Source organism: Sinocyclocheilus anshuiensis, unplaced genomic scaffold (genome assembly GCF_001515605.1).
Source record: "Sinocyclocheilus anshuiensis isolate Anshui unplaced genomic scaffold, SAMN03320099.WGS_v1.1 scaffold483, whole genome shotgun sequence".
In the NCBI taxonomy this organism is placed as follows: Eukaryota; Metazoa; Chordata; class Actinopteri; order Cypriniformes; family Cyprinidae; genus Sinocyclocheilus; species Sinocyclocheilus anshuiensis.
Genome location: NW_015552580.1, coordinates 12,471 through 26,111, shown reverse-complemented (window position 1 = coordinate 26,111; position 13,641 = coordinate 12,471). Strand labels below are relative to the sequence as shown.

Below are 13,641 nucleotides of genomic sequence, written 5' to 3'. Positions count from 1 at the left end.
TGTATTTCTAAAATAATATTGTGATATGAGCCATTTGGAATATATTTTAAAACAAAGCCAGTGACAAATTCTCAAGTTTCCCACTTCACCCTCCTTCACTCTAGTCCTGCAGAGTGTATTCAATGTAGTGTCTCAATTAATGTGACGTTACCTGATGCATGTCATCATCACAGGGCACTAGTGAAACTGAACTTTCAGTTCCTTATAATGGTTAACACAAGAAATCACTGGGCTATTTGATTTTCATCATAAAGGAGGATCCAACATGGCCTTTCCTCCAGCCAAGTTATTCAAACACGCACACACATACACACACATGCACAACCACACACTAGCTGACTTTACAGCGGAAGTCTTTGTCTTAGTTGTCTTCCCTCCCATCAGAGGACAACGGCACCTTTGAGTTTGGCAGAAGCGTGAAGGTAACTCGCTCTATTGACCATTATCTCACAATTGACTGTTTTTTTCTGTTGTTCTACTGTATTAATGATGATTCGGTGCTTAATGTGCATTAGTAAATAGGGTTTAATTCCAAATCAATACATACTACAGGCTATACATCTACAGTGCCATGTATATTGTGTCATGCAAATGAATTTGTTTTTAAAATGGCGCTTGTTTGGTAACAGAAATGAGACTGACATAGAAATCCATACGTTATCAAACATGACATCATGTTTCTGGATGCATTTCTCTCTCACACATGCATAGATGTCTGTTAAATCAGACCATAGCAAGGATGAGGAGGGGAATCATGGGCCGGAGGTCACGGTTATGGAGACGAACCGCTTCGGCTTCATTCTAGGGAATGGAGAAACTGACAGGTCAGTGTTGATGTCTGGCTCAGAGTTTGGGTGGAACCTGATTTAAGTGTTCTTGACTGTATTTGTATGCTGTAAGCCCTAGTTGAGCACAGTGTGTGTGATTGAATATATCATCTGTGGTCAAGGTGCTTCTAATTCTGTATTACCAATATTGATAATTCATAACTCACCATGTTACCGTCACCTTCCGCACTTCTTACTCTCATTTTCTCCTTCTCAACATCCTGTCATGTTGCCATGGTGATTTCTAGCCTGTCAGAGTGTGGTTTCCTGTTTTTTTGCGTGTTTGCCTCTCGTGACACTCGTGCTTTGCTCTGGTATGGGGACGCGCTTTAGTGAGTGAGTTAGGAAGCAGGGTAAAGGTGTGTGATTTTCTGCTTCAGTGGAAAGTATGTTCACACTGACTGTACAGTGACAGTGATGCTGCTGTATTGTGAGTGTAGTGTTGCTGATTGTGTGTGTTGTTGACAGTGATGGTCCATGTCCTGAGTTAGTGAGACATCGAGAGTCCAAGTGGCTCAACCTCATGACTCAATGGGAGCAAGTGATGGAGAAAAAGAGCAACAAGGTGTGTCTATCTTGCTATTGTATACTTGTGTGTAAAATTGTATATAAAATCAAATCTACATCTGGCACATTTTTTTATATAATAACTTGTGGCCTCCATCCATATCTAGGGACCAGAATATCATTCAGACATTTATTCAAACATGGAGTCCCAGCAATATCTAAGCACTATGATAGAAAATATCATGAAGACAAAATAAATTCATATTTATCAGTTGGAATGTATAATTCACATGGAAAAGCATCTGTCAGGCCAATTCTAACGTTGTTGTGGCAAGATCTGCATAGACACGCAAAAAAAATTTTTTAGTCATGCAATGATAAAATTAGAAATTTTGTGCCAACCCCTTGTGGAAATACAAGTACACTTGAGCATACTTTAAAGAAAAAAAGTACTTACGGAAATAATATACATTCATTTTTATTTTATATATTACAAAATAAATTCATATTTATCAGTTGGAATGTATAATTCACATGGAAAAGCATCTGTCAGGCCAATTCTAACGTTGTTGTGGCAAGATTTGCATAGACACGCAAAAAAAATTTTTAGTCATGCAATGATAAAATTAGAAATTTTGTGCCAGCCCCTTGTGGAAATACAAGTACACTTGAGCATACTTTAAAGAAAAAAAGTACTTACGGAAATAATATACATTCATTTTTATATATAAATTTTTCATTTTAAATGTATATTAAATGCAATTAGCTGAATTTTAGTCTGCCTTTATGACCACTTAAATAGGGCTTGAGTACATATGTATGTGTAATTTCATAATTACTTCCGTTGTCTTTGAAATATAGCTAATGTGTACTGCCAAATGTACTGACAAGCATTTATGATGAACTAAAATATATTTTAATATAATTTCTATTGAAACCTTTATGTCATGTATTTAAATATATTCCTAATTACACATTTGTAATGAAGAAGTTGCACTGTAGTATTTAAAATATTATCCCCCGGTTTCACAGACAAGGCTTAAGCCTAATCCTAGTCTAAAATGTAAGTCTTAGCTGTTTCAACTGAAAGAAACTTGCACTGATTGATCTTAAAATATAGCAGTGCCTTTGTTTTGTCTCAAGATGCACCCCAGTAATGTTTTTTTCTAAGCATGTTTATAAAAATGACTTAAATGTCCTAATTGAACTATGGCCTAATCCTGGTTTAGTCTAAGCCCTGTCTGTGAAACCGGGCCATTAACTTTAAATGTAATATCAAATAACTCTGCAGTTAAAAATTATAATCAAGTGCTTTACATTGTCCTTTTGTATATGTCAACACATCAAAAATAAATGTAAACTATGTCTTTCACGCATGACAAGATTATTACAACATCATTATTTGATAAGTTAAACTTTCAATTTGACATTATATCAAAGTGCACTTTTACTTGTTTTACTTGAGTGTGTTAAGAAAGTCATGAGAGTGAACTCTCTTCAAGTACACTTAAGTGGCCTTTTGTTTCATTAATATTGTATTATCTGCTAGTAGTTTTTTTTTTTAAATATACTTTCAAGATTTGAAGTTACAATTAAGCACATTTGTTTTCACAAGGGACAGAGAAGAGAAAGAATAATAACGTTCAGATTATTTGTAAGTTGAACAGCTGTAAACTGTAGAGGCCTGTTTATGGAACTTGAAAATTCATAAATCTGTAATCAGTTAATGAATTAGAGATGTGTAAATTGCCCAGATGTTTCACAAGCTGCCATTGGCTCAAGCTGGCCATAAAGAAATAAGGTCTCCTGTCTGATGTGATGACATACAAAATCATCAAAGTAGTTTTGAATTAAATGTATTCCGCTGTTTATGATCTTGATTGATTCTTTGAGCCTTGATTCGTCTGCTGATTATTGTGCGAGACCTCATATCATTGTCAGTCGGCCTACATATGATACAGGATGTTGAATGTCAAATACTGCAGCCTGCAAATGAGTGCCAAATTCCTCTGTATGTACCTTGACCAATCATTAAAAAAAAGATTTAGGATCATACTATTTAATGCTAAGGTAATTATTAACTAAATGTTTTATCCAATAATACCCAATATGCTAACATTTCCAAAACTCTTCCAAAAGTCATCTGCAGTCAAAACAGCTTTTGTAGCATGAGTCTTACAATAATCAACAGCATCGCTCAGCTCTCTTTCTTTGTGTCAGGTCAAAGGTCAGTGTCAGAAGGGCATCCCAGCATCCGTCAGGGCAAAGGGCTGGCCACTGCTCTGTGGAGCTAAGGATAGAAAAGAAAAAAGTCAAGAACTCTATAAAGTAAGTGATTGGTCATATTTGTATCTTCTTTTTTATATACTCTTATATAAGCCCTGTGTTTCCTCTGTCTCCACTAGCGTCTAGTTGAAGCTCCAGATCATCAGGGATGGACCGATATCATCAAAAGAGACACAGACAGACAATTTCCCTTCCACGAGATGTTCCAGTCCAAAGACGGTCATGGGTACTGTGTTGCCTTTCCCTTCCCTTTCAATGTGCTCTGCAGCATTATAATTCACAACATTAGTCATAAAGCTCCCGTTCTCATTCGGTGTCTGCTTCTGTCTGGTCTCTGTATGAGCAGTCAGAAGGACTTGCTGGAGGTCCTGAAAGCGTACACTCAGTATCGTCCAGACGAGGGCTACTGTCAGGCGCAGGGTCCAGTGGCAGCTGTCCTTCTGATGAACATGCCTGCCGAGGTACTGCTTCTGTCATGATTATTTACCTGGTAATACAGTAAATAACAAAGAGCTATCACAGATTAAACAACCAAATGTGACCATGGACCACAAAAAATTTCTCAAAACAAAAGGTTTGTTAGGATAGGACAATATTTGGCCGAGATACAACTATTTGACAATCTGGAATCTGAGGGTACAAAAAAATCTAAATACTGAGAAAATCGCCTTTAAAGTTGTCCAAATGAAGTTCTTAGCAATGCATATTAATAATCAAAAATTAAGTTTGAATATATTTACGGTAGGAAATTTACAAAATATCTTCATGGAACATGATCTTTACTTAATATCCTAATGATTTTTGGCATAAAAGAAAAATCGATAATTTTGACCCATACAATGTTTTTTTGGCTATTGCTACAAATATACCCCAGCGACTTAAGACTGGGTTTGTGCTCCAGGGTCACAAATAATATGTGAAACATACATTTATAATGTACACTACCATTCAAACATTTGGGGGCATTTTTGAAATAAGTCAAAGTAAAAACAGTAATATTGTGAAATATTTTTACAATTCTAAATTTAAAATTTGTAAATATTTTTTTTACAATTTTTAATAATTTTACTGTTTTCATATATTATAAAATGTAATTTATTCCTGTGATCAAAGCTGATTTTCAGCATCATTACTCCAGTCTTCAGTGTCACATGATCCTTCAGAAATCATTCTAATATGCTGATTTGCTGCTCAGGAAACATTTATTATTATTATTATCAATGTTGAAAACAGCTGCTTGATATTTTTGTGGAAACCGTGATCATTTCTTTTCAGAATTCTTTGAATAGAAATAAAAAAACCAGCATTTAATTTTTGCAAGATTATAAATATCTTTACTGTTTATTTTGATCAATTTAATGCATCCTTGGTGTATTAAAGTATTCATTTATTTTTTTTAAATGTTACTGATCTCATACTTGAAACTTTTTACCTGTCGTTTTTTTAAATAGCATGTGAAACAAATTATGCAATGCTAAACAATTTCAAACAGTAGTTTACTACCATGTACTGCCACATGACCTCAATACTATTATTTAAAGGCATAGTTCACCCAAAAATGAAATGTTAATCACAAAAGAATATATTTTGAATAATGTTGGGAAACAAACAGTAGCCAGTAGCCATTGACTTCCATAGAAGAAAAACACTATGGAAGTCAGTAGCTACCTGCAGCTGTTTGGTTACCAACATTCTTCAAAATATCTTCTTTTGTGTTCAACAGAATAAAGAGAGTCATACAGGTTTGAAACCACTTGAGGGTGAGTAAATGACGACAGCGTTTTCATCTTTGGGAGAACTGCCCCTTAAATATTTAATTCCATGAGTGGTGTCCAGTTATTATAGCTGAAATTGTATGTAGTGGCTACTGCAGAAATAGTTTGTTTGCTAGTATCCTTGATGCTTAATATGGCCTAATTATTTGCTTTGTTTTAGGAGGTGTTCTGGTGTCTGGCGCAAATTAGTGAGCTCTACCTCCCTGGATACTACAGCCCTCTGCTGGTAGGGCATCTTTACAGTAACCATGAAAACAGCTGTTAAATGTGTGTGAAAAATGATAAATAGGCTTTTATTTTTCTTTCTCTTCAGGAAGGTGTTTTATTCGATGCTGCTGTTCTCTCAAGCGTGTTAAAAAAACAGTGTCCTGCCGCACACAAACACCTACAGAATCAGGGTGTGGAGCCTCTCATGTTTGCCACTGATTGGCTGATGTGTCTGTACAGCCGTCACCTGCCCTTCGACACTCTGCTCAGAGTCTGGGATCTCTTTTTCTGCTGTGGTTTGTTTTTTAACTATATATTTGTATGATTTAAAGATGCACTAATGCTGCGTTCAAGTTCTCCTGGGACGTTCGTACTTACAAGTTGACAAGTCGTAATTACGACGTCAGATGCGTTCAAGTCAGTTTAGTCGGCACAAGATGGCGGTGTACCTTCTTTTAATAAATTACAAGAAAATACATCAGGGTCTGCATTTTTTACTTGGATTTCATTAACTAGCTGCATAACAAGAACATGACCAATTTAAGTTTATAGGACAACTAAACTAAATCAAGTTAAATAAAAATTTACCGTCAACTACAGACGTTGCATCCATCGATTCCGCCATGTTTCTCATTGACACGCCCCCAACTCGGAAACTCGGGGCTTAAAGAAGATTTCGAGTTTCCCACTCATAATAAGACTTTGTGGTGGCGTTCATGTGCGTTCAACTCGTAAATACGATCTATCCGACATGTCTTGAACACACCATAAGTAATTGTTGGGTTGATTGTGGTCTTAGACGTTATACTGCCACCTATTGGCTTGGATGGCAAATCATGCAAAAATTTTCAGATACTGGGTGCTACTGTTGCAATATTTGTCACCATTTACCACTGTTTATTCTGCAACAATACGTGTCCGATAGTGTCCGTTTGCTATTGAATACAGTGTGAAACAGGCCATGTGATTTCAGCAGGCGGTTAGCACAGCACAACTTGCATTATGCAGAATAAAACATTTGCTAGGCCACTAATACCACCAGAGTTTTAAAACCTATTTGTCAAAAGTACCATCCATTCTTTGGTTGTATTTTGTTTTATGAAAAAATGCTGAGTGCACCTTTATTACACCTCTTGCCATGTTGAGCTGTTGTTGGAGTCCATGCATTGAGCACAGCTTGTGTGTGTTGCAGGTGTGCGTGTTTTGTTTCAGGTCGCTGTGGTGCTGGTGCGCCGCTGTCTGGGAGAAGGACGGCTGCGAAAAGAGTGTGACGGACAGATGGAAACCCTGGAAAGACTGCGAGGTGTTAAACAGCGTGTTCAACATGAGCAGGCTGATGCCTTTATCCATGAGGTAATATTACTGATTATTTCAACTCATCTGAATAAAGGCCTGTTCACATCCTAATGAATCTCTGTATGAATTGCATGCAGATACCCGGTTAGCCTGAGAGCTTAGCCTATCCAACACTCATCTGCTTCACACAATTATGACAATATTCACAACAATCTTTAATGTGATTTCATGTTAAACGTGTAAATATTTAAGTTATGATCAATGTTAAATTATTTAATTTAACTTTATCAAGTGAATTTTTTGTCCAGTTAATTTTATTATGCACTACATAGTAAGCATTTATATACATATTTTAAATTAATGTCATTTGTGTGTACTTAGTTTAACTATTAGTTGATAGAGACCTGATTTCTCACAACACCAGCTCTCTTATCTCTGTACTCTTGTATTCGGTGTTGTTTGATAAACACCATAGTGAATGCAAAAATCTGAATATTTGAAAATATTTAAATACTGTTTGACTTCTTTCTTCTCCTGTGAACTGGGGTAACTGTCTAAAACTGCGACCTACTGTCATGAATATGAATTTACATTTAGACCGTCTGCTGTTTTTACGCATTAAAGGGATAGTTCACCCAAAAATGAAAATTACCCCATGATTTACTCACCCTCAAGCCATCCTAGGTGTATAAGACTTTCTTCTTTCAGACGAATACAGTTGGAGTTATATTAAATAATGTTCTGGCTATTACAAGCTTTATAATGGCAGTGAATGGGTGTTAAGATTTGGAAACCCAATAAAGTGCATCCATTCATCATAAAAGTCCACACGGCTCCGGGGGGTTAATAAAGGCCTTCTGAAGCAAATCGATGCATTTGTGTAAGAAAAATATTCATATTTAACACTTTATAAACTGTAATCTCTAGCTTCCGCTAACTGTTGGACTTCTTTACTCAAAACCACTGTTACACCCTCAGGTATGTTCGGTGTCCCTGTCCTGGGCGGACCTGCAAAAACAAACTGAGAAAGAGCTGGAGAAATGGAAAAAAGAGAGACCAAACTCGACCTTTGACCCGCGAGGGCGCTGTCACGGATACCGAATGGCATGGGAGAGAGCGCAGGACAAACAAAAGGAACATGAAAAGAAGGAGCGACCGAAGGGAAGCCTGACTCTTCCTCTCATGCGCTCACATTCTTCTCTTTCTCCTTCAGTTCTGCGCAAGAAATGGAGAAAGAGGAGCAGCAAGACTGACACAGAGGAGTGGGACGGAGGGGGTAGAAAATTCTCACAAAGTGTGATGGAGGAAAGTGACGACGAGGAGGTGAGAAGGAGGAGTGTGTGTGGTATCGTTGGGGAGCAAAGGGCCAAAAGGGACAGGCTAGCGGACGAACTCTGCACACACAAAGATCACAGCACACATCCCAACATCTCAGTGGTGGTGTCCTCCACTATTGACTGTGATGTCTTTGAGAAAGAGCATACAGAAACATCTTTGAACCAACAGAAAGTTCATTCAGAAACAACACGAGGTGAAGAGAAAGACAGGACCGCTGGGTGTGAGGTTGAGGAAAGCATACAGACACATCATCACATACAGGACACAAATCAAGATGCACAGAGTACAGAAATGCAAGGACATCAGGTTGAACAGAATATAGAAAAAGACAAAACTCAAGATGATCAGAACACAGAAGCACCAACAAATCAAAATGAACAGAATACAGACAAACAGACGTGTCAAGATGAAAAGACTCTGGAGACTGAGAGAAATTTAGAGGCATGTGGGGAAAGTACATCACAGGAAGAAGACATACAGACTGACTCCAGTAAACAGGAAGAGGAAATACAACCAGACAGCAACATCCAGGAAGAAGAAATACGAACAGAATATTGCAAACAAGAAGAAGAAACTGAAGAAAATAGGTTGCCAAACATCATAGTGACTGAAGAAAATGAGGAAAATATCCCAGAGAAAGAGATACAGATACATGTTGTCCAGGAGGAAGAGAGGTCTCAAACATCTAGAGATCAACATGAAGAACATGAACATTTGGAAAGGCCAAAAGACAGTTTGTTCATACACACAGCTATAGAAGAAGATGAGGAGACTCAGCCTACTGGTGAAAACCGTACTGATGCAGACAAGGAGGAAGGGATTCAGCAAGAGTTTGATGTTCTCCCTGAGGAGACCACAGAGATATCAGACCCTTTAAAGATGTATGAGGAAAAAGATGACAAGAGATTGGAGGAAGACAGACAAGATATAAGCTTAGAAGAGAGTGACAGTCACTCTCATAGTGCTTGTAAAGAAACAGTGCAACCATCTGAAGCAGCGCTAACGTCATCCTCTTTAAAAACTGAACAAGAAAGTGAAAGAGAGCATCTGGACGGATCAGCAGATGCACTACAGCAATCCCAATCAGGCGAAGAAGAGCACAATGACATGGATGCTACTGTTACTTCCAAAGAGTTGGAGCATTGTCCAACAGATCCCACTGTGGAGGATGCAGTAGGATCTGGCAACCCAGAGCAAAGTGAAGTGGATTCTGCTGATGGCACCATCATCCTTGAACCTCAGGATGCAACAGTAGCATCTACACACGCTGTTGGCACATGTGGTAATAAAGAAATCAGTGAGATCAATCCCAAAAATAGTGACGTAAATGAATCACCTGAAACTGAAAATATAGCATGTTGTGAAGCCAATTCTGATGAATCAAGCAAACTCACAAACAATGTAGAGGATGATATTTGTAGATCTGTCTATGCGGAAAGCAACGAAATACATGCTGCTCCTGGATCAGGAAAACCTGAACGCAACACAATAGACATCACTGCCGAATCTGGCAAACTAGAAAGCAATGGAAAGGAAATTGCTGCTGGATCTGGCAACCCAGAGAGCAACAGTGTGCCTGTTACAAGCGAATCTGGCAACCCAGAGAACAGCACTGTGCTTGTTATAAGTGAATCTGGCAACCCAGAGAACAACACTGTGCCTGTTACAAGTGAATCTGGCAACCCAGAGAGCAACAATGTGCCTGTTACAAGTGAATCTGGCAACCCAGAGAATTCTGCTGTTGGCAACCTTGACAACAATGATGTGCATGTTACACCGGGATCTGGCAACCCTGAATGCAAAATGACAGATGTTACCACTGACACTGAAAAACCAGAAAGCGATGGCATGGAAGTTGCTGTTGGATCTGACAATTTAGAGAGCAATATAGTTGGTTCTCCTGTTGAAAACCCAGAATGTAATGATGTGCAAGTTACAACTGGATCTGGCAACACAGAGAGTAATATAGTGGATTCTGCTGTTGGATCTGGCAACCCGGATCACAAAGAAGTGCATGTCACAAATGAATCAGACAACTCAAAGACCAGCAGAGAGCATGTGACCACTGGATCTAGCAACCCAGAACACAATGTGCCTTCTACAGGTGAATCTGGCAACCCTGAGAACAATATAGTGGATTCTGCTGTTGGATCTGGCAACCCAGATTACAAAGATGATCATGTCACAACCAGATCTGACAACTCAAAAACCAGCAGAGAGCATGTAACTGCTGGAACTGGCAACCCTCATAACAGTGAATGTGCAATACCAGGAGACAGCCAAGGGTTAGAGTCACACTCTTCAATTCAATCTTCAAAATCCCCAAACGTCCCACCAGCTCACCTCTGCGTGCGCAGGACTTCCAGCTCGCGGGTTTCCTATCCCACAATCCTCTCTGAGGACACCTTCAAAGAGCCACAGCAGCAAGAACACACACATTCAGAACAGACAACAGACACACCAACACAAGACACACACGCTCAGTCCAACTCACTGACAAAGGCAGGCACCCCAAAACGTCTGGGTCTGTTTCGCCGTCTCCGAGGGGAGACCAATAAAGCCCCCGTCCCCAAAATCCTCATCCAGGACTTTAGCAATAAAGAGGAGGGGCTGACGGCGAAAGAGAGGAGGAGGAGAAAGAGAGAGAAAGAGCAAATAGACAGAGAAGAGAAAGACAGAAAGAAACAAGAGAAGGAAATGGAAAAGGACAAAGACAAAGAAAGGAAAAAGCCTCAGACAAGAGGAAGGAGCTTCCAGGTGCTCAGCAGCAAGGGTGCTGATAATGTCGTGTCCCCTGGGAACAGTAATTTTCATTCATCTCACGCCAGGAGAAACTCTGCCCCTTTTTCTGACGGATATTTTTAAATAATCAGAGACTCGATCACATATTTGCATTCCGCAGTGGGAGTGAGATGTTTTAATGTGACTTGTGCAATGATTTGATGTGGCTTTTATATTCACTGCTTCATCTCTTGGTTTAAAACCATAATTATTTTCATAGAAAAATAAAATCAGGAGGAGATTTGTGTGTAAATGTATTCAGCAGTCTTTGTGAGGTTGGATGTGCGAGTGTTTTTTCCACATCCTTTACGTCCGAGTTCAGTCGATGGGCGGTTATGATGTTTCTGTCTGATTTTCATCTTCACTGTCACTTGCAAGCACTTCCTGGCTCTGCATCGTCTGATTGGGCAACTGAGAGGAAGTGGGCAGAACTGAACCGAAGAAAAGCGAACAAAACTGAAAGGAAAGAAAGCAGGGACTGAATATTAGTGAGATCTGGGCATTGGGTTTTATATTTTTAAACAAATGATTCATTTAAATAATTATTGTACCTTTTTGTTGGGAGGTCCTTCTGCAAGTGCTTCCTCTTCACTGAATGAGTGCTTTCTGTTATTGGAGGGTCGTGGTGGGGATGCGGGTGCATGTGATGGTCCAGGTAGTTCGCTGGTCTCCATGGCGATGAGAAATGAGTCCATGTCATCGCTCATGAAGTCATCTGGTGGTTGTTCTGTGTCAGGGCTATGGGAGAAAAAGTATTAAAGTAACAAATATAACAATATAAAGTTTTTAAGATTATATTCCATATTTTATGATTTTTACTTACTGTTTTGTGTCAGAGTTGACGTGGTTCTTTGGATGCGAGTCCTCTGACAGTGTAGCGAGGACAAAATTTGCCTCCAGAACACTGTCTGTTACACTCAGGATAACTGGACTGAAAACACAACCACAAACACACACAGGTGAGTATACACAAATACACTGCTGTTTAAAAGTTTGGAGTAAATAAGATTTGTTTTTAATAAATACATACTTTTATTTAGCAAGGATGCATTAAATTGATCAAAAGTGACAGTAAAGACATTTATGATGTTACAAAAGATTCAAATAAATGCAGTTCTTTGAAATTTCATTTCATTAAAGAATCCTAAAAATAAATAAATAATCAGTTTCCACAAACATATTAAGCAGCACGATTGTTTTCAACACTGATGATAATAAGAAATGTTTCTTGAGCAGCAAATCAGTATATTAGAATGATTTCTGAAGGATTGTGTGACACTGAAGACTGGAGTAACGATGCTGAAAATACAGCTTTTAATTACATTTTAACAGATTTTAAATTTTAGTAATATTTAACAATATCACTGTTTTTACTCATCAAATAAATGCAGTCTTGGTGAGGCATCTTTCAAAAATATTTGCATATCCAAACTTTTGCATGGTAGCATACATATTAATTTGAAATATTTTAAAATAAGCTATGTGAACAAAAAGTGAACTTGGGCTAGTTCATAAGCAAATAGAAACTAACCTGCCTGGCTCATCAAAATACATAGAGACTGGAAGACCAGATGACTCAGCAAATACAAGCAAACCCTGATGGAAAACCAGAGAGACAAAAACATTAGTTTTAATGCTATAGCATTCTATGGTTATTTTAATAGCAAAATCAAGGTTAAAATATATTCATATATAAAACAGCTAATAACCTATTTAATATGTTTATCCATTCTTGATTTTGCAACCCTCTACAGACACCTTGGCAATAGAATTGCCATTGGCTAATAATTTATTTAAATTTACTTGCCAGAAAAGTCTGAAAATTAAATTAAATTTGACCCATTTTTCGTTTTTACTATATCAAAAATCCCTTTTTTTATTTTAAACAAATGTTACAAATCTTTCATGAAAATGTAAAATATTTTTGGCTCCAAAATAACTTTTTGAAATAATCATTATACATAACATACATATATATATATATATATATATGATGAGTTCATTTGCAAAAACCGATAACCGATAACGATAACTGATTTCAGAAATCACGTTTTTTTTATTGCGCATTCCAAGTAATAGCAATCAAACTGCAGTTGGGTTGTTTTGATTAAGTAATAATAACTTAAACAAATACAGGTAATTTACTTTACTTTAATTGAAAGTATGTTTTTCTTACATATTAAAAGTTTGTTTTATAGCAAAAGCAGATAACTCCAACAGTCGTTTTTTTTGGCAAAAGCTGATAACTCCACATTTTATGTTTTAGAGTTTAAAAAAACACTCGTTTAATCTTTGTAATCTCCTCAGATGACTATGTAGATGCCTAACAAACGTTGTTGTTGTTGTGATCATAAACTGTATGGATGTGATTACACACAATACACAGAGCTTTTCCCTCACCATTGTAAAGCACTGCTTTTCCAAGGTTCCGTGAAAACTTTTCAGCTTTTATTTTCCTTTTTCGCCCTGAAGAAGATATCACAGGTTCATCAAGTTCGTCGAAATGATCCAGCCTCAATCACTTTTAGTCAGCTTTGACGAAACTCCTCTCAGCTAGCACATCTTTTCAAAGTGAAAGTAGCCTTGTCACCTGACCTGAATACAGCGCGCTGATTCGCTAAAAT

The 13,641-nt window shown here is 37.8% G+C and overlaps 2 protein-coding genes across 2 annotated transcripts in view; one reads left to right on the top strand and one right to left on the bottom strand.

Annotated features, from left to right (window-relative positions):
• The first annotated feature begins 358 nt into the window (after positions 1 to 358).
• On the top strand, positions 359 to 11,117 carry LOC107665268 (uncharacterized). Its single transcript, XM_016456081.1, has 10 exons — positions 359 to 422; positions 712 to 824; positions 1,296 to 1,392; positions 3,555 to 3,662; positions 3,740 to 3,846; positions 3,967 to 4,081; positions 5,556 to 5,621; positions 5,709 to 5,898; positions 6,795 to 6,955; positions 7,877 to 11,117. The coding sequence occupies exons 2-10, from the start codon at positions 712 to 714 to the stop codon at positions 11,099 to 11,101; spliced, it is 4,182 nt and encodes a 1,393-aa protein (XP_016311567.1). The 5' UTR covers positions 359 to 422; the 3' UTR covers positions 11,102 to 11,117.
• A 21-nt stretch (positions 11,118 to 11,138) lies between these two features.
• The window catches only part of LOC107665270 (cell cycle checkpoint control protein RAD9A-like), a 5,302-nt gene continuing 2,799 nt past the window's right edge, over positions 11,139 to 13,641 (bottom strand). Inside the window, exons 8-11 of the mRNA XM_016456083.1 lie at positions 12,549 to 12,613; positions 11,841 to 11,948; positions 11,569 to 11,755; positions 11,139 to 11,473 (exon numbers count right to left, since the gene is read on the bottom strand). Of these exons, the coding sequence (XP_016311569.1) occupies positions 11,351 to 11,473; positions 11,569 to 11,755; positions 11,841 to 11,948; positions 12,549 to 12,613 (483 nt within the window). The 3' untranslated portion in view covers positions 11,139 to 11,350. The remainder of the gene's footprint in view (positions 11,474 to 11,568; positions 11,756 to 11,840; positions 11,949 to 12,548; positions 12,614 to 13,641) is intronic.